Here is a 21,255-nt window from a genome sequence, read left to right as displayed (position 1 = left end):
TCCACACTGAGGAGCTGCCTAGAATATCCCCCTTAGACGGTACAGAGCTCTCTTGAACTACTAGCTAAGCGCTGAGCTGGGACCCGGAAGGTTCATCCTCAATTCTGCACTCAGGTCACCTTCAGTGTCTCAGCACTGACCCTTGAGTGACCTTGGGTACACAGTTAACAGTACTGTAACAGTACTGTAATAGTATTTCAGTAAACAGTAGCTCGAGTCGTTTCATGCAGTAATATCTTCCTGAGCCTCCCTGTTGAGTCTAAATTATTTCTCTCCTAGATCACAAAAACCAACAGGATGAATCATTTCGAGATCCCAAGGCTCTCAGACTGGAAAACAGTGTCCAGAATTTATCGGATGCAAAACCTGACTTGCCAACTCTCTCAAGAATAGAAATCCGAGCAGGAACCAAAGCAAGTTTGCCTTTGCAGTGATTGACACGTGGGAGTGGGCGGGCCTGAGAAAGACAGGAACCAGGTTCTCTAGTTCAGCCATGCATATCAGTGGTTGGAATCAAATCCTCTCTGAGGCATTAGCATTTCTACCTCTGGTCAGTGGTGCAGTGTTTGAATAGAAATGCAGTCGTCATTCAGTATGTATGTAAAACCTAAATGAGCAATGATACAGAGCTTGACATTGGGCTAGATCAACTTCCGGTAGACTCATCTCATGTGCAACACTCTATAAAAGAATACTAGCAGGCTAATATAAAACATTGCCTGTCACTTTTCTCTGTAAGCTGAAATTTGTGAAGAGCAGAAACTACCAAGAAAGGAAGCTTTCTTCCTTTCTCAATATGAGTTGAACTCAATATGAATTCAAGAGTCTGGAGACCTGGGTGCAAACCCCAGCTCTGTGAGCTGGAGGCCATAGGTAGACCCTGAACCTGTTGGAGACTCCAGTTCCCAAATATAAAATGATGATGGCGACATTATAGGAGATCATTAGGTAAAGTGCTTATTCCAGCGTCTAGTGAGAGGTTTCCAAGCTTATTTGACTTAACATCCCCCTTTCAAGGAAAATTATTTCACACACCACCCCCCACCTCCCATCCCAAAACTCTACCTTTTTCAAACAGGCAGCAAGGGGGTCACAGTTTAACTTGAGACTACTTACCACTCTCCAGGAGTTGGTATTGCTCACTTTGGGAAATACTGGACCGTCTAACAATAAATACTTAATCAATTATAGGGGCGGCTTTTTGATGAGACACCCTGGGTTTGATCCTTAGTGTTCACACAGAAGAAAATCTAGATAAATGAATATTAACTATTGTTTTTAAGTAGCACCAAATAGTTAAGAAAGCCTTTCTCTCTTTGGATACATTGTTTTATTGGCTAGGATTTTCAGAAGCAATTTGACTTCCTGAAGCATTATGATTGTTAAATATCCCTGTATCCTAAGTGGACATTTGTTTGGACATTCCATGGACACATGACATGTTATTCCTCAGCCATATAGTGTCATAATTTTTGGTTGTAGAAATTTATAATAAAATACTGAGTTCTCTCTCTCTCTCTCTCTCTCTCTCTCTCTCTCTCTCTCTCTCTCTCTCTATCTATCTCTCTCTCTCTTTTTAAAATTCAGTCTCAAATTGGTCTTGTCAATCGAGAATCCAGCCTGTTCCTGGACAACTTAGGGAAAATGGATATGGCTGAAGCTTTGGATCTCAGTGAAAAGCTGGTATGTTCCCTCTTTTTCCCATCCTGGGTCTTCTGCTATCAATGTCAACCATGACACCCCTATTTAGCTAATGTAACAGCTCTGCAAGGCACCTTCACCCTCCCAGTATTGCTCAGAAAGAGCAGGGCCAAGTTTCTTGAAAAAACTGGGTAGTTCAAATGAATGTTTATATCTCTTGTCTTTTTTCCCCCTCATTCCCCCTCATAAATGGATGTGGGGGGCAGGAATGAAAGTTTCGCTCAAATTCCAGGTAGCACCAATTCCCAAATATGTTTGTTCCCTGCAAATTGCCACAAATGGTGTGAAACAGAACTGGCCATTTGCCTCCTGAAGGCCCAGCCCCGGTCTCCGCCGAGCCTCTGACGGCATCACCCTTTCCTTGCAGTACATGGACATGAGCAGAACTCTGGGCTGTCTGATGAACATCAAAGACATGTCAGGTCAGGTCTCCATAAAATTCCTCTCCCCAAAAGAGAGGGAGAAGGTCAACCAGCTACGACAAAGGGACCTCGACCTGGTGTTTGATAAAATCACCCAAATGAAGAACCGGCTGGAGAGAAAAGAGGAGATTTTGAGAGGATACGAGAAGGACATCGAACAGCTCAGGTATGGCCTGTGTCTTGGGGGGGAAGACCCAGGCCTCTCTCCTTCCCGGCTTCAGCCTGGGGGTTACCTTCAGGATAGCTGCAGTCACCTAGAAGCAGGGCAGAGGGACAGAGGCCTGGGTGTGGAATAACAACACTGGGGTGGGAAGTGCGGGGGGAGGGGCGGAATCACAAACAGAGGGAATGTGATGAGCCAAGACTGGGAGGACAGCCACGGAAACACTCCGTGAGCTTCTTTCTGAATTCCCTGAATGGATTAGCTGCACCTTTGATGAATATCCCTGTATCCTAAGTGGACATTTGCTTGGATATTCCGTGGACTCATGCCCAATGTTATTCCTCTGTAGCCATATCGTGTTTTAATCCATAGTGACTCTTTCACATTTGGAGTCCTTTTCGCTGTTCATCATCTTTCCAGTGGATATCTATGGGATCTCTCCTCCCCTCTCTGGGAATTAGGAGGAGCCACTCGCCTGTCCTCTGCCAACCTCATGCCACGCCTATTCAGCCAATCAGCTATTCATTCTGCCCCCTACACCAAATCTTTGTCAGACCACTAAGTTAGCTGTCATAAGTACCTTAAGACTCTCCTTGTTTGGGAATATGGATGGTCCGTGAGAAAGAAGAGGGGGAAAGAGACTATCTCTCATGTATGCTCAGGCAAAGCAAAGTGTCCGTTCAGATGTACCAGTCACAGGTGGCCAAGCTGGAGGATGACATCTATAAGGAGGCCGAGGAAAAGGCCCTGCTGAAGGAGGCCTTGGAGCGCATGGAACAGCAGCTGTACCAGGAGAAGAGGATCAACAGGGCCATCAGGCAGCAGAAGGTGAAAGGGCCCTGCTTGAAGCACAGCCTCTGAGGCCACACCTTCGCTCCCTTTAGCAGCGGCAAAGTAAGGTCCCAGGGGGTCTGGGAATTCTCAAGGTTCATCTCTCCTTGCACTGAGATCCAAGTTGGCAGAACAGCGTTATGCATCAGACAGACCAAGGTGTATATGCCCTCGCGCTACCTACCGTGTAAACCTCCGGCAAATTCCCTAACCTCTCTGAGATTTACGTGTGTCTGTATTCTTTTTAAGGTGAGATTTGCTGTTTTTCTTTTTCTGGTTCTGCCAGATGCTAAGGATGAATAGATGAATCCATGCTCCCTAAGAATAGCAATTTGGTAGAACATAGTAGACACCCAATAAATAGCACTGTCTTCCCATTGTTCATCGGTTTGCTCGAGTGGGCACCAGTAATGTCTCCATTGTGAGACTTGTTGTTACTGTTTTTGGCATATCGAATATGCCCCGGGGAGCTCGCCAGGGTCTGCCATGCGGGCAGGATATTCTTGGTAGCTTGCTGAGCTCTCCAAGAGGGATGGAGGAATCGAACCCGGGTCAGCCACGTGCAAGGCAAATGTCCTGCCCACTGGAGTGATAGTACCCAATAAGTATTTGGTGAATTACATCAGGATGGATTGTTGGATGGATGGGTATGTAGTGGATAGATGAGTGGGTAGGTAGATGGATGAAATGATGGTTGGATGGGTGGGTGACTGATGAATGGATGGATATTATGGATGGACAGGTGAGTGGATGGATGACAGATGGATGAATGGATACTGGTTAAATGGATGAACGGACAGATGTGGGTGGTAAACAGCCTTGAAGTGTATATCTGTTAGAGCAGAACAGACAGGTGAAAAAGTGACTTCTGGGCTGATTTAGTGGAGTCCTCTGTCTAAAGGAAACTCTGGGTACTATGATCTTGGGAAGGACATTTTCTCATGGCATCTCTTAGGACCAGGTTCCATCCATGCTTTGCAGTCATGCTCAGCTTCATTGTCTCTGCCAGTTCTGTCTTGTTGGGACAATGATCCCCACTTTACGGATGAAGAAACTGAGCCTCAGAGTGTTGACAGACTTGCCAAAGTTCACAGAGTAGCTGTAAGTAGAGCCGGTGTGTGGTCAGAGCTCTCTGGGCCCTAAAGTTCCTCTCTCTATACTTGACTCAGCCCCCTTTTTCTGTTTTATGGCTTGTGTATTTGTGCATGTATGTTTGCATGTGTGTGCCTATAGGGTGTACACATGTTTTTGCATGGTCTTTCATACATAGCTAGGCACACGTATGTGCTGGGTGTGTTTGCTGGTGTATATCTGTGTTTGTGTGTTTGTATGCTACCTGCACAGTCTCTAAGGTCAAACCACAGAGGCTTGGAGAAGGGTGTCCTAGAGGATTCTTCAGAAGCTCGTCCTGCATGTGCAAACCTCCCTTTTGAGATAACAGACTCCCTCGCTTGTAGCTCTGATGGGAAAGTGGCCATCCAGCTCTGAGGGAGCCCCCAAATGTGGTGTTTCTTGAATTCCCTGCTCTGAATGAAGCATCAGAGGCCTCCGTCTGCACATGTCCTGGGGTTGCTGTAAGGGGAGGGCAGTTGCCGCCACCAGGCAAGGCCAGGCAGAGCTTGGTCAGTGACAGAGCTCTGACATTTCTTTTGATGTACCCTTAAGAGCGGTCACCCCTTCCCGAGATGCACCCCACCCCTACCCAAGGCCTGGCAGGCCAGGCCTCAAAGCAGAGACACCAGGCCACAAAATGAGACAGCAAAGTTTCCCCAAAAGGCCATTGTCATCATATGCTGGCTCAAAGAGCAAGAAACCTGAGGATTTACATAAATCAGGCTTTATATGCATTATTCATGGGATGCCTCATTCACGCACAATGCAGGGACTGTGCCAGCCTGTTTGGCACTAGACACCCTTTCATGGAGGAGTCAAAATAGCCAAGTTGAACCTGTATGCGGGTTCCCAAGAGAACTAAATCTGGGAGCTTTGCAACTCACAGAATTCACAATTCAGGGACAGTCTCAGGACGACGACAGCCACGATCACGCTGCATGAATGTGTTATTTAGTGAATGCTATCCAAGCAACAGTATTGGCTGCGCGATATACAGGGCTTATCTTTTTTCTACAACCCAGTAGAGATCTAGGTCTGGCCCATGTAAGAGATGGGGAAACTGAGGTTGACAAAGGTCGTGTTACCTGGCTTCTCAGCAGCACAGGCTTCTCACCCAGCCTCAGCCCCTCCCGGCCCACCCACCCCTTTCCACACAGCTTCATCTCTGTGCCTCCTCCTCTCCAGGCCCTCGCCACTCGTCCTGTTCTCACCATTGATCTTGGGTCAATTTGCCATTCATGTTGTCAGAAACACCTGTTTGTCATGGGGGCAGAGGAGAGGACGATCAGTTTTACAGTTTTGCTGGTCATAGGGAACCTGCTTGCATACATCTGTCTTGACATCAGTTCTTTCCAAGGAGGAGAATGTTGCCCTTTTCAGAATGGAAGACTTCCTTTTTCTAAGCTTTACACCTATTTTCCCAGAGATGCTCTCTCTCTCTCTCTCTCTCTCTCTCTCTCTCTCTCTCTACTATAGGAAATGTCATAGAGATGAGATGGCTGAAGCATTTGGAAATGAAATGATTCACCTTGAACTTCAGAACTACCATCCCCCTCCAAACAAATGTAGTTCGTAGTTGTAATGTTCTAATGTCGTTTCATCAAGAGGAAATTTCCAGAAATAAAAGTCATACTTCCTTACAACTTCTGTTTATTACAATGTGCTGGATTTTATTTTTTGGTGGTGGTGGGGGGGAATTACAGAGTCAGTTTATTTAGACTGTACTTTGCTCTAATTTGTATACCACAATCCAAATGAGAACAAAAACCTTCAGTGCCCCCAAAGACCTGCTTTCCACAGTCAAAATAATATTAGGTCTTGACTCTCTGGAGGATGTTACAGTGGAAGCTTTGACTCAGCTAGCAAAGGTCCCAAGGAGGAAGTTGGGGCAATTGTTTTACTAACGTTTCAAGTGAATAGAATAGGTGTCAGTTCCTGTCTGAACATTGGTTAAGCCTGGATGTTAAGAATGAGAAAAATAGGTTGAAAGAATCGGCTTCTGGCCCTGATCACATTATCAAATCGAACAATTAACTTTTTCAGCCGGTCTAGGTCTAGATTTCTTTGTCTCAACCTAATGTTCTCTTTTTAATGGCTCCCCCGCCCCTTCTTCTCTTACACTCCTTTCTCACTTGATGGTTTCATTACATATGGAATATTGCAGCATTTCAGATGGTTCATTTATATAATGGAATGATTTCTATATACTTTTAAAAATCTGGTACATGAATAAAATTCATGTAACAAAAAAAATGTGCTGGATTTTAAAGTATGGGGCATTCCAGGAGACCCCTGTGACCAGGAGAACCACCTGTCTCCTGGACGTGGGGTGCCCTGAGTCCTTGGCCCTCTTGCTTGGTGACAAATGACCATGACTGTGACCCCACTGTGCTCAGTCTAGTCCACTTCCCACCTTGTTAGATGAAGCCACCATGTCTCCCCAGAGCTCAGAGACAGACTTTGGAGTCAAACAAATCACAGTCAAACCCCGACCCCCTGACCCTAAGTGACTTGACCTGTCTGCTCTGGATCCTCAGAAGCCCCCCAAAGCAGGAACAGGCCCGGCTCAGGGGGGCCAGGGGGAAGGATAAATGACATCACCTCTGCGGTGCCTGGCACCAAGCAAGCGCTGTTACTTTGGGGGAGAGAGAAGGCAACTCATGGCTGCTGGAGGCTGCTTTCTCCTGCTCTCTGAACGCTTCCTGACAGCCGACCTACACAGGGCGCCAGGCACCGGGACACTTTTCCATCCACCCAACGCCAGCCAGCCACTTTTTTTTTTTTTCTGCAACCCTCTTCTGTGTGGTGAATACAGCCAGGGCTATAGCCAAGAAAAGGCCTAGGGGTGTGTGTGTGTGTGTGTGTGTGTGTGTGTGTGTGTGTGTGTGTGTGTGTGTGTGTGTGTGTGTGTGCGCGCGTTGGCGGGTGTTGGGGAGCGGAGTGTGGTTTGTGTGTGTCTTCAGACTGGGGTTTTCACTAGGAAACACTGACATGTACAGAAATCGCCCTTTGAGGAGTATGTAAGCCTTTTGTTCCCCTTAGTCCAGCTTCAGTTGTGAGAAACTGTGAAATAGTCCGTCTGCTTCCGGTCACCAGCCAATCAAATTCAAGCTTCGAGGTCGGGGAGGTGGAGGCACAGCTTTGCTGAGGTGTTTCAGGACCCCTGGGCCTTGTTTACACAGCTGCCTGTAAGATAAGAATAACAATGGCACCTGACTGGTAGCGTTGGCAAAGGCGAGTACCCTACCCGTAGGCAAGCCTCAGTGCAAAGGATCTCTCTCAACACGTGAATACTCTTATACCAGCATCCTTACTGTCCCTGTATTCGACTTGCTATTTTCCGGGCTGCTCTTGGCCCCAGTAGCCTCAAGCTCCTAGTCTCCTCCTTGCCGTTCTGTGTGTTCTTGAGGAATGAGTCGAAATTGGTCATTGTTGTATAGGCGAGACTAAGAAAGGGTGGTCTTGGGGAGGCGATACCCTCCAGCCTATGCATGGAAAAGGAAGTAAAATGTGACTTAGGGTCAGGCCGGATACAGTGGAAGGTGGCTAAAGAGAAGGACTCTCACTTACCCCCTGCTCCATCTCCTGCCCACCAGTTCCCATGAAAGCCAGTTGTCTCCTGGAGGCTAGAGGTTTGTCCCGGAGTGGAACTGGTAGGGCTCTAAACATTCTTGCTCACCTACTATTTCTACTCAGGAACGTTTAGAGGATGGAGAACAAAGAAAAGAATCCGCATTTTGCAGCTGTTTGCACAAAGAGAAAATGAGACAGGTATGAAGGGATCCCTGGTCATGATCAACATAGGTACAATACATAGATACAAAGATAGATACAAATAGATCAAATGGGCATAGATACAAAGCTGGACTCAACATAGATACAATATATTCCAAGGATAAGAACTTGTAGGGTATAAATACCCCCCGTGTCTGCTACCCCAGGACCAGTATCATAAGACACTGCCCCCAGACTCCCCTCACCCCACTCCGCTTCCTTATCTGCAATCTGAACAAAAGACCAGCAAGCATCCACCCCAGTATCTTGGGAGAGGAAGCAGACAGAGGCAGGAGAGGGAGAAGGTATAATGATGGGGGAAGGGAGGGAGTGGGGGGGAAACCATCCCAAGCCCCAAATGACTGGGGGACTTCTTATGAAAGGTCATAAGAAAATTTAAAAAGAGAAGTGGGGAGTCCCAGGAACCAGTTCCCTAAGAATAAAATAAGGGATGGGAAAAGGAGAAGTGGACACAAAATGAAGCTGGAATAAGGATGAAAGTGTCATTTGTAAGAACCTTCTTGCCTGCTGAGGAAGGAGAAGCTAATTGGATCAAAAACTTCCTGATAGCCAGTGGGAAGTGGAAACCCCAGCTTGGTCCAGAATTTATGGTATCCGAAAGATGTGATGGAAGTGAGACTGGAAAGTCTTCATAAGGCCAAAGATGATACTGGATTTCCTCCTTAAAGGAGGCATTGTTGATATCATGAACCACATCCCTAAGAATAGCAGTGGGATGATGTTTAGGCCATGTCTGAGAACAGCTCTTAAGACAGAACCAATGTCATCACATCCTATTGAGCTCAGAAAAGTTCAAGAAAAGCAGCTGTGCAGTTGCTCAGCTGTCCACTGATAGAATTCATCACGAACTATATTTTTGAGCAGTGTTCAGGCTGTAATTCCCTGGAATCTTCGGGTTCCCTTGGAAGGGTGTCACATCTCTCAATACTGAGAGTGCAGCTGTTTATTAAATACAGATCCATATGTCTTCCTACACAGACACTCAGCCTAGAGTTAGCTTCCTCTTTTGAGAATGGAAGAGATTTGTAGGCACCTGTACCGCTCTCTCAAAAGACACCTAACTCATTTACTCTGTGAGTCTTGATACTGCCCAATAGGGTTGATAGAGTGAAGGGGGGGAAAAATAGCAAGACAATATGTTAAGTTTGCATTTCAGATAAATAGCAAATAATTATCTAGTACAGTATCATTCCAAATGTTGCATGGGATACACACTGAAAATATATTAAATGTTATTCTTAAATTCCAGTTAACTGGGCACCCTCTATTTTATCTGGTGTGTCTGCCAACGCATACACTGAGCACCAACTTGATGCCACAGGGAGAGTCTCTAAAGCAGATATCACAGACAGCCCACACATGTATTTCATTGGTTTGTGGTATTTTTTTAAGTGGCATTTCTAAATAGGGAACTTTCATGGAATATTCTAGATTGAGATGTCTCTGGGAAATTTAGGGGAGTTAGAGACACTGGGACTGTAATATCACAAGCTGCCCCTCTGGAGCTCTTAGAATGCCTAGACCTGTGGGTTTTCTGTCCCCCCCCCACCTTTTCACCCACTTTTGTTATTTCCCTGGCCCTTCTGGGCTTCAGGCTGGTAAGCCCAGAGGATGCTAAGGGGACTCTGGTAGTGTTCCCTTCCTGAGGCTATAGTCAGAGTGCCCATCTAGGGAGAGGCCTCAGCTCCCTCAGACCCAGGGCTACAGAAAGCTTCAGGTTTGCAGTGACGCTGGCTGTGTGATCCAAACAGGCCCCATAGTTCCCAGACCAGGAGATTCGTCTCCATGACTTTAGTCCTGCCTGGGCCTTTGGTATGTTTACACAGACACACCCCCCCCACGCCGCCCCCCGGGCCTCTAGAGTCTATTCCACGGCCTGGGAGAGTTTGCGTCCACCTAATGCAGATTTGTTCAAGAAGAGTACAGTGTTCCCTGCAGGGCCCTCAGTTGCCCAAGCTCCTCCTCTCTGACTCCCCTAGAATCTGATCCAGAGACCCCCCCAAGAGGCTCTGCAGGACAGGGTGCCATTGCCCAAACACCCCACATTCTCACCCCACCCCTGTCCCCTAAGGAGACCCAAAAGCCATTAGAAATGGGATGCATCTGAAAATTGGGGGGGAATCCATTTTATCTAATTTAAAAGGCAAAGAAGAACATGAACTAAATTTTATAATATTTTTTCTGTATTAAAGAGACGAATTGTTGTAGAGATGGCGAAGAACAAGACACTGAGCTCAAAAATCCAGGTGAGCCAGAGAAAGCAGAGAGAAGAGAGTAGGCGGTCAGCAGGAAACCCATGGGCAACCACATCTGCCATGTCCTGAGCATTAAATTAGTGCCAGGCACAAAGCTAACACTCTGCATGAGTTGGTTGAGTTGACCCTCACGAGGCAACGGGGTGGATCTTGTTCATATCCCCATTTGACAGACAAAGTGTCTGAGGCTTGGAAGCCTTCAGTTGTCCAGAGCCCCACAGCTAAGTAGAAGAGCCAGAAGTCAATGTATGTCTGATTCTGGAGGTGGGGGTGGGAGGGCATCTTTATGGAAGAATTCTTCAAGTAATAAGCCTTGATCAATTTAGGTGAGCTTTCAAAAAAGCCTCCTCTAGAATGTGTCTTTAAGAGTTGAGAATCAAGACTGTGTCATCTTAAGCATGTTGAAATCCTGACATTCACGAGTCAGCCCTGGAACGGGTAGAGTCCCACCCTCCGTTCTCACTTGGCACAACGTAGAGGTGAGCTCTCTCACGCTCTCACTCACTCGCTTTCAGGAAGCTTGCAAGCCAAACACATTTGGGTTGGATAAGAGAGGTGATATATAGGAGTTTAAGAAAAAGTTCACCACCATCTTGCAACAAGAAAATTACCACTGGGGGGAAAATTAAATACATCCTAGGGATATCTGTGGAAAACTAAAGGACTCTTCTCAGGTGATGCCCTTGTTCTAAAGTCAGAAGGTGATTATTACCCAGTAGGATGTTAAGAGAACAGATACTGAGATGGAGAGGTCTCTTCCACCTTGAAATGGGAATTAATGGGTGGCTTATCCTTCCTTTGAACATAAATACAGGCCAGAACCGCCCTACTCTAGGTGGTGTCAGAGGACCACTTAATAGGACAAAGAAAAGATGGGGATGGATCCAGGAGGTTGTTGGGTCACGTGCTTCTTTGAAAGGGGAAGCCCTCTGGAATTTTGGGTGCCTCTGGCCTTCACAGAATGGAGACAGGTGGCACTTCAGCTCAGAGCAAAAAGTGAGCTTCCAGTACATGTCACCAGCCAGAGCTTGAAGGTTTGGCATCTAGGAGCTTTTCCATCCACAAAGGTTTGCCCCAGTTTCCTTGCCCAAGGGAGTGTGGGGGGCTCCTTCCTCTGCGGTGGGCTTGGAGTTCTCGGGTGATGGCAGTGGTATGATCCCCCCTCATGAGGAAAAGACAAGCTGGTAAATCTGTCCTTTCCATCTCCCCTGATCTTCGAATTCCCGGGCAGCTTCCTGAGGGCATCCGGGCCTCTCCTATCCTTTTTTTTTTTTTTTTTTTTTTTTGCTTTTTGGGTCACACCCAGCGATGCCCAGGGGTTACTCCTGGCTTTGCACTCAGGAATTACTCCTGGCAGTGCTTGGGGGACCATACGGGATGCCGGGGATCGAACCCGGGTCGGCCGCGTGCAAGGCAAATGCCCTACCCGCTGTGCTATCGCTCCGGCCCCATCTCTCTCCTATCCTTTTTAAAAGAACAAACGTGGTTTTGTTTTCTGCCTTCTAACTGCCATTCCTCAACTTTCTGTTTTCCACTGATGCAAACGGTCTTCTTTATTTGTCTGCTCGTTGTACGCTGAAAGGGATGCTTCTCCTTAACAAGTATGCACTGAATACCTAGCCGAGGCCACAGACCTTGCTCAGCAACACAAAATAGACCCTGACCTTCATTCACTTAACTAATATTTATTGAGAGTCCATGGGTGACAGGCACCATCTATGTGTAGAGTTTCAATCACAAATTCACAGTAGGGAGAGTATCACCCCAGAAAAGACTCCAGTTCTTTTTTGACCCAGAAAGTACATCTGTGTATATTGTGCTCTCCCCAACATCCTTGGAGGTGTGGACAGTTAGGACAAAAGATCAAAAGTGCCTTAGAATGAGGCAATAATCAATTAAAAGGTTGAGAAACATTGGATTAGATCAATGAAGAAACCCCAAACATTCTGCTTCCTGGGTTACATTCTTGGATCATTAAAAGAAAAGAAAAAGTGAATACAAGTAATGATTAAATCATTTCCTTGTACAAATGTTTTGAGGACAAAGACCAGTGGACTTAGCTCAGGACATATTTGACAGACCCCCCCACCCCCAGTCCCAGGACTGGGAGAGGCTTTCCCAAGAGATAGTTCAGACTGTGCTGGGTGGGAAAGCACGAGGGCCTTGCAGTTACCTGTAACAATCACTCCACTGTCTCCAGAGCTAATTCCCCCATTTACAATCTGGGTGTGTTTGGGTGTTGCTGTTCAAATGACCTGTTTCCTACCCCTGCCATTTCATTTTAAGGGTGGGGCACAGGGCTGCAGACAGGTAAGCTGAAATTGTGTGTTTGGAGGTCCAGGATGGCACCTGCCAGATCCCATCACCCCACCACCACCACCACTTCCTTCCTGCCTGTATTTACATTTTCACATCTCACTTTCTCCATCTTCTTCCTCTTCCCAGATCAGCCATCGCTGTTGTCTGCTGTTCCTCCCTAGCCACTCCAGAAAGTGGACGGAAGCTTGTTCAATGGTGTTTCCCAGCCCAGGCTTCTGGAAGACCTGTGGCCAGAGGGGTCCTTGGGATCAGGGACTTCCGATTCATCTTCATTTGGGCGGGAGTCGGGGGGGTGAGCCTCCTGGTGAAGGGTCTACAGAGGTGGTTGTCCTGCTCAGAGAACAGAGTAGGTGCCAGGGGGTATGCTCCATTACCTCCGTACTATCTCTCCAGCCACAGGGACTTTTTTTTTTTTTTGGTTGGGGGGTTGAGTGTTGGGCCACACTCAGTAGTCCTCAAGGGCTATTACTCGCTCTGTGTTCAGGAATTACCCTTGGCAGGGTTCAGGGGACCATCTGAAGCTCCAGGGAGACTAAACCAGGTCAGCCATAGGCAAGGCAAATGCCTTATCTCCTATACTCAAAATCTCCAGATCTCTGGACTCCTAATTCTTAACTGACTCTGGCTTCCAATTTCAATCTCCTCCTGAACTGGCTGACTTGATCCTGACAGCTCTTCTGTTTGGGATCCCCATGAGAAAAGGGCCCAGAAGATGGTTCAGTGACTAGAAAGTACCCAGGGCAAACATGAGGCTGGGAGCTCAATCCCAGTGTTACACATACACACACTTAGATCATCCTAACCTTGAACCCCAAGATCTGGGGTCATGGTGAGAAAAACATTTTAAATCATAAATTAAAAAAAATAATAAAATAAGGGCTGAAGTAGAGTTTGGCCTCAAAATAGAACTGGTAAGTCATTAGAACACACACACACACACACACACACACACCTTGTCTCCTCATTGTGTACCTATCTCTGTTGATCTTAACTCTCTTCTTTCATATAATAGGAAAGAATGACTTCATAGTTACACACACACACCAGTTAAAAGATGAGCCCAAGTTACTAGCAACATCTCAGAGCCCATAAACCCAAATCCTGGGAGTGGACCTCTAAAACATTCAGTCTCTGCCAAGTGTCCTGTCAGTCCTGAGCCAGGAGTAGGAACACACATGCATGCAGGCAGAGGTGATAGGGACGGTGCTCAGAAAAGAACTAGACAGGCCTCCATAAATATTCTCTTCTTTCCCTCCTAAGACACCAAAGATACAAGATGTATTTAACTCAGTAACAGCTCTGCAGGAAGAAGCTGCAGCACAGTGATGGTACCCATCCTTGGAAATGTCTAGTTGTCAAATCACAGAAATGTACAAAGGGAAATATTATCTGTGTAGACCAAGGATGTACATCAAGACATTAATAATGTTTGGGGGGATAGACTGATTGTGGTAGACCTACTTTTTGTTTTGCTCCTATGGGAGATATGTTTAAACATTTTTTTCTTTCACTTTATTTAAACACCGTGGTTTAAAAAGTTAATCATGATAATTTGTTACAGGTATTCAATATTCCAACACCTATTTCCCCTACCCTTCTGTCTCCTTCCCTCCAACATTATCTCCGTTTTCCAACTATCCCTTCAGCCTGCCCCCATAGCAGGTTCACAATAATTTATGTTGCTTGTTACCACTAAATGACTAGTGAAATGATCAAAAAATACTTCAGTGAAAGAAAATTTGTGGAAACTTTTGTATCTCATATTGAGGACATTAAGTCCTGCCCAAGAGTTTACTAAGCTGTTGTTGCTAGTTAAGCCTTCTCTGTTTTCATTAGTCAAGATTAACTGACTTCTATGTTCCATTCCCATCAAATCTGGTGTGCTTCTACTGGGGCGTTAGTCCTGTAAAGTTTGGAGATGTCATGCAGCTGCAAATGCAGCTTTCCACTCCAGAAAATCCAGAATATTTAGTAGGGCAATCCAGCCAGAAGCATGGGGTGTGAGTAAAACAAACTCTTTTGTGTGAAACAACCAGGTTTGCATAGAACATTTGGGGCCTCACTGCAAGTAGAGTTTGATGTTTGTATCTCTTGCTCTTTGAAGGCTGGAGCTAAAAAAGTCATCACAAAGGAGCAGGAAAGAGAGATGCTGAAGAAAGGAACATCCAGCCAGTCTACCCAGAGCTTTGTGTCTTCAAGGGCAGATGAAAGGAGCTAGAATTACCATCCAGGCCTCGCATGATCCTCCATGCGTCAGTGTGACTCTTCTGTGTCAAAATACTAAGATGCTTGTGTTGGACTCTAAAAAAGTATTATGCTTGTGTGCTTGTCACTAGGACAGAATCTTGAATAATGCTTTGTTGCGGTGGTATAAAGGAAAAGGCTTCCTTTTTATTTCAACACCTACAAATATCTACATACTTTAAACTATACGTATAAAGGACATAAGTTTGAAACGTCTAGACCTGATAGATGTCATCGTGTGTTTCTACCTTTGATTTTCCCAAACACCGTACCGCCAAGGGGTTCCAAAGAAATCCACAGTGCAGACAAACTCAAGGTTTGAACCAGAGCTGTAGAACAGAACCATAACCTCAGGGCTTGTGGGGGACCATGATGTATTTATATCTTGAGTTTATAATAATAAATTTAGAACACCAATTCACTTTATTGCTTCTGTAATAATGTTTACATGGCACTCTTGCAGTTTTCAAAAAGAGTCTCATCGAGCCTTATCAAGTTTCCTATGAAGTAAAATTGTATCACATTATTCCCCATTTTACAGAGAAGATTGGGGGCGCTGTCTAAAAATCACACAGATAAATGTTTAGAATTCAAGGCTTGGGTCTATCACCCCAGTCTCTAACTCCTCACACTATTCATTCTGAGATTCCAAGGTGGGTGGCCCTGTAGTTCAAGGAGTTCAAGGCCAAGATCCAGGGTAAGTGATCAGTCAGCAAAAAACTCCCACTGCCTGGCCGGACACAGCCCTTTTTCATGGTGTTTGAAGAGGTACTAATTTTTCTTGCTCTCTACTTCTTTGTGTTGTTCCCTGCCCTCTCTCCACCCAGCCTTCCTCTCACTGCCTTCTTTTCTAATATGAAAAGATATAGGACACTTTGTAAATGTCTATATCATCCTTATGCACGAGCTGTGCTAATCTTCTCTGTATAGTTCCACTTGTAGTGTATGTCCAGCCAAAACGAGCACTCACTGCCTCTTCATGACAACCCCCTGAAGGGGATGAGGGGGAGGAGAGAAAGAGCTAGAAATCATGAGTATCATTTATTTTCATCTTCAAAAACCACAATAAAAGATTTTTAAAATTTTAAAACCAAATGTATTCTTTATTCGGATTGAAACTAGCAAGAAATAGGAAAGAGTACAGTGAGTAAGGCACTTGCCTTGTGTGCAGCTGACCTGGGTTCAAAACGTGGCACCTCATTGGTCCCCCAAGCTCCTCCAGAAGTGATCCCTGACAAAGCCAGGAGCACCACCAGATGTGACCCAAAAGAAAAAAAAGAAAAGGAGGAGGAAGAGGAGGAGAAGGAGGTGGAGAATTAAGAAACATTATTTTCTAATGTGATATTCTTAGTGTAATATTCCCTGAAGGTACTTCTTACAGAAGTTAGGCCCAAAAGTCAATGAATAAAGTATTACCTGATATTACTCTTGAGGGGCCTGAGAGACAGTACATTTGTTAAGGCACTTGTTTGGGGTGTGGCAGACCCTGGTCTGAATCCCAGCACTGTATACAGTCCCCCAGCCCCATCAAGAGTGATCCCTGCCACTAGTAGGATTATACAAGAAAATGGGGAGAAGAAATGAACAAAAGCTTCCTCAAAAAAGAAATACAGATGGCCAAAAGACACATGAAAAAAATGCTCTACATCACTAATCATCATGGAGATGCAAATCAAAACGAGATATCATCTCACACCACAGAGACTAGCATGTATCAAAAACAACAAGAACAACCAGTGCTGGCACGGATGTGGAGAGAAAGGGACTCTCATTGTTGGTGGGAATGCTGACTGGTCCAGCCTTTTTGGAAAACAATATGGGCAGTCCTTCAAAAACTAGGAATTGAGCTTCCATATGACCCTGCAATACCACTTCTGGGAATATATCCAGGTGGTGCAAAAAAGCGCAGTAGAAATGACATCTGCACCTGCATGTTCATTGCAGCACTGTTCACAATAGCCAGAATCTGGAAGCAACCCGAGTGCCCGAGAACAGATGACTGGTTAAAGAAACTTTGGTACATCTACACAATGGAATACTGTGCAGCTGTTAGGAAAGATAAAATCATGAAAATTGCTTATGAGTGGATGCTCATGGAGAGTATCGTGCTAAGTGAAATGAGTCAGAAAGAGAGGGACAGACAGGATGACTGCATTCGTTTGTGGAATATAAAATAACATAATATGAGACTGACACCCAAGGACAGTAGACACAAGGGCCAGGAATATTGCTCCATAGGTGGAAGCCTGCCTCATGAGCTGGGGAAGAAGGCAGCTGGAATAGAGAAAGGATCACTAAGTCAATGGTGGTTGGAGGAATCGTTCGAGATGGGAGATGTGTGCTGAAAGTAGATAAAGGACCAAACATAATAGTGTCTCTGTATCTATAGTGCAAACCATAATGCCCAAAAGTAGAGAGTATGGGAGAAATTGTCTGCCATAGAGGCAGGGGGAGGGTAGGGAATGGGTGGGGTGATACTGGGGACGTTGGTGGTGGAAAGTGTTCACTGGTGGAGGGATGGGTGTTCGATCATTGTATGACTGAAACTCAAACATGAAAACTTTGTAACTTTCTCATGGTGATTCAATTAATAATAAAAATAAGCATGATCTCTGAGCACCAAGCCCTGACTAAGCCCTGACCATAGCCAAGTGTGGACCAAAGTCACCCCAACCCCCAAGAAAACTCTTAAAAGGTCTGGAGAGAGAGTGAGTTCAATGGACTAATGAACACATGCATGCAGAAGGTTTATGTGTAATCCCTGGCACCACATGGTCCCTTGGGTACTGCAGGAAATCACCCCAGAGCACAGAGCATAGCTCCTTAGCAGAGCTGTGTATGCCCCAAAAATAATACAAAACAAAAAAAATTATTGGAAATGCTAGAAAATTTCCACAAGGAGCCATTATTATTTATACTATACCATATCCCAAAACCCCAAAACAGCACCGTCTTCTCCAGCACCTGAAGACACCTAGTGGGCAGCAAGCAGTTCACGTAGAGGATTCATATGTGGGAGTCAATTTGTGTGGGAAAATATACTTGTTGAGCATGTCTGCCTGCATTTTGTGAGTTCAACTTGTTGCCTGTGTCATACTACTCTGTTTTAGGACTTTCAGGGGACAGAATTTTCATCACATCGATCTTACAATTCAAGATAGCAATTTCTTCACTTCTTTAACTAGGTATTTGTTGGGGACTGGGAGCCTTCCCAGCACTCCCCTGTTCCCCCTAGAAATACATCCCTCCAATCAGGTTTGCCCTCCCTCGCGCTGCTCTCTTGACTACAGATGATTGGCTGATTGGTGGACACCCCACCCATGCCAGACCAATCATGCTTTGATTCTAATTCCAGCTGGTCCAATCAGCTTTTCCATCTTGGTATCTGGCAGTGGGACTCCGGGATGTCACACACATCATTAGTAGCGCTAGAACTGAATCTTGATCCTGCTCCAGGGATGACATAGCTATTTCCCGCCTTGTGTTTGGAAAAACAAAGCTTGTCTTCAAAAATAGAAGGCTGTGATGGATAGGCAATGAGAAAAGACATGAAAACAGAATCTCAGAGAATTCATCAATTACTGGAGCAGAGCTTACAAGTCCCTATATATTCAGCACATCTTTCTACTACATAGGCAGAAGCTAAACTGCCTTGATTTCCCAGCCTCTCTTGCAGCTATATCTGACCATATTCTTCAGTCTAGTCCAATCACATGTAAGTGAAGACCCCTGACAGAAGTTTCCCTTCTGAAATAAAATAGAAATCTTTACTGGTAGTTAGCTTTGGTCATTTATCCTTTTTTGCCTAGTCTTGTTTTTCTGTCATGGAGCTCAGACTTGGGGCTGGAAGAGCCACCTTGGGGATCATCAGGCAACAAGCAAGAAGTTAAAACCCACCTGTGAGGACAATGAAATGGAAAGACAAGAAGACCCTGAGTTGGATACTTGGCAGCATCCCCGTGCTCTGTACCTTGCTTACACTATCTCTGTACTTCTTGTGTAAGACAAATAAATCCCAACTGGTGTAATCACCCATGGTCAAGTGTACCAGTTTGTGCTGTGGATCAAGCCACTCAAGACTGAATGACAGTGACAACTTATTTCTCCTCATCCCATGTAAAGCCCGATACTTGTACTGGTCTGAGCTGACGTGGCTGGGGCTGGATGGTCTTGGATGGGCATATGTACATGCCTGGTCATTGGCAGGCCTGCCGTGTTAGGGTCTTGGATCTCAATTGAAGGCAATTTTTTTTAACTTCATGGAGACATTTGGCAATGTCTGAGCACAGGTTTTAACATTTATAGGTTGTTTCTATTATCTAGCACAAAGGTTCTCAAACTTCATTGGCTTACTGTCCCTTCTTACCACACCACCCAATTATACCCAAGGTCTACGGTTCCCAAAAATCATACCAGTCCCCAGGGGATGGTATCGCTGATTTAGTGTATGGAGACCAAAGATAGCATGGAACAGCTCCCCACAGCAAAAACTTATTTAATGCAAATTATCAGTGGCCTTGACTATGAAAGGGCCTGGTCTGGAGAGACCTCAGCAGGGAAGGTTTGTACCTGTTTGGCCCAGTTTCTTATCACCCAGTGAGCTGGATCTGACCTATTGGAAGAGAGTGAGGCCCAGGTCCCAGAGTACAGCATGAGATAGCAAGCGAGGAAGAACAAACTCTATCTGCCTTGTGTTCATTAATATCCTGTCAGACAAAGCCTGTCACGAGGCCAGAGTCAGTCTGTGATGGGTTCCATTTTTCACTCTCGTCCCCGCTCCAGTCTTCTGTTGTTTCGAGCTGAATGCATTCCAACTCGCAGAAAAGGAGGAGAGCGTGCCTTGCTTCCTGATGACTTCACGCATCCTCCTTTCCATCCTCAGGAGGGACAGTCCCAGAAACCGAGCCCGTTTGTGGCTTAGACTGAGTCTCTGGTTACAGACAACAGAGCCTCCTGTGACTAACTTGTGTGAGGAAGGATTTTGCTGAAAGGAAGGAGAGTAGAGGAACAATCAAAGGGAAGCGAAGCTGAGCGTCAAGAGGGCCAGGAACCAACTTTTCTTCCCCAACGATGGCCGCCTTTGCCTCATTGGGTTTTACATTTCTGTTCCTTGCCACCAAATGACCTTGATCAAAACACTCTGCTGAATGTCCCCACTGGTAGCTCCAAGAAGCTACTGGTACTGCTTCTGCTGGGGTGGTATCAAAGTACAAGAAGTCATTGAAGTGCCCCCCACCCCCACCACTCCCACCCCAACAAGCCATCATCATCAGCTGGTTCCCCCAAGAAGTGAAAACAAATAACTTCCTTGTTCTTTGCCTCACTACCTTGTTCGTGGATTCTTGCTGGAGGAGTCTTGGATTCGTGACTTTGGAGAGAAGGTACCCCCTTCTCCAGCAACTTGGCAGAAACCCCGCGGCCTGCTGTTGTGGGAACCACAGTCCTGACTGACTGTGGAAAAAACCAGCTCCCAGAGCTACATTCCGGAAACTCGTTCTCTAATTTTTTTTAGGGTCCTAGGCACAAAAACAACACACTCCTGAGGAGAGGAGACCCCCCCCCCCCAAACCTCCTCAGGGTGATGTTTCTCTCTGGGGAGGCCCAGACCTCCTGCAGCAGGAGGTCGGGCACCCAGTCAGGGTAGACAATTTCAGCTTATCAGTTTGGCCTCGTTTCTATCAAGATGTGCCGTTTGCATCCGTCTGCTCAGTGTCCCAAGTTATTTTGGGCCAATTCATGACCTTATGTGCCTGCTTTTGTTTTTAAACATTTTTTCTCTGCCCATCTGTTCCCCAGGAATCCATCACGATGCCTCTGTCCTGCAGCAGGGAAGCATGAGCAGACGTCTCAGTTTGACTTCCCTCTTCTCTACCAGCATATTGTTTTCATTCCTTAAGACCCTGAGAGATTGGCAGTGTGGAAAGCTTCTGGCGAAGTGTGTTCCTATCCCCACGGAGATCCAGGTGCCCTTTGACTGAGACGGCATTTTTAACAGCTGAACTACTCGTCTTCATTCAGTCAGTCAATGAGCCACTGGGTACCTGCTATGCTCGGTGATGTTCGTACTGTGACCAAGGGCCCTTGACCTTTGATCCCCCTCTTTTCATGTTCTGATCTGCCGCCTTCCTGAACAGCACTGCAGTCTCTCTCCCATGCACTGTACATATTGCCTGGTAGAGTGCTCCTGGGATGGGCACCTCCCTCTTTTTGGCTGGCTGTGGGACCACGACCACTGCTGTGCTTTCTGCCACCCTGGCCTTCTTCTAGGACTCTCTGGAACTTTCAATGGTTGAAATTGAATGGCTGAAAATAGTTACGGCCATTTATAGAGCCCTTGCCAACCATAAGACACTGTGTGCTGAGCCCCACCAGACATTTCCTTAGTTCCATGGGATTTACCTGGGAAAACAGT

General features: G+C 45.9%; 1 protein-coding gene and 1 non-coding gene across 2 annotated transcripts in view; one reads left to right on the top strand and one right to left on the bottom strand.

Moving 5' to 3' along the window:
- The window catches only part of FHAD1 (forkhead associated phosphopeptide binding domain 1), a 131,213-nt gene extending 115,538 nt beyond the window's left edge, over positions 1–15,675 (top strand). Inside the window, exons 29-35 of the mRNA XM_055139446.1 lie at positions 280–412; positions 1,596–1,683; positions 2,069–2,289; positions 2,949–3,114; positions 7,927–8,001; positions 10,218–10,271; positions 14,704–15,675. Coding sequence (XP_054995421.1) covers positions 280–412; positions 1,596–1,683; positions 2,069–2,289; positions 2,949–3,114; positions 7,927–8,001; positions 10,218–10,271; positions 14,704–14,817 — 851 coding nt within the window. The 3' untranslated portion in view covers positions 14,818–15,675. The remainder of the gene's footprint in view (positions 1–279; positions 413–1,595; positions 1,684–2,068; positions 2,290–2,948; positions 3,115–7,926; positions 8,002–10,217; positions 10,272–14,703) is intronic.
- Positions 15,676–15,702: 27 nt separating this feature from the next.
- On the bottom strand, positions 15,703–15,807 carry LOC129405278 (U6 spliceosomal RNA). Its single transcript, XR_008630458.1, has one exon. It is a non-coding gene; the product is annotated as a U6 spliceosomal RNA (small nuclear RNA).
- Between the last annotated feature and the right edge of the window lie 5,448 nt (positions 15,808–21,255).

This window comes from Sorex araneus, chromosome 5, assembly GCF_027595985.1.
Source record: "Sorex araneus isolate mSorAra2 chromosome 5, mSorAra2.pri, whole genome shotgun sequence".
Taxonomy (NCBI): domain Eukaryota; kingdom Metazoa; phylum Chordata; class Mammalia; order Eulipotyphla; family Soricidae; genus Sorex; species Sorex araneus.
Note: the sequence above shows the minus strand (reverse complement) of the source record. Positions and strands in the feature narration are given on the sequence as shown.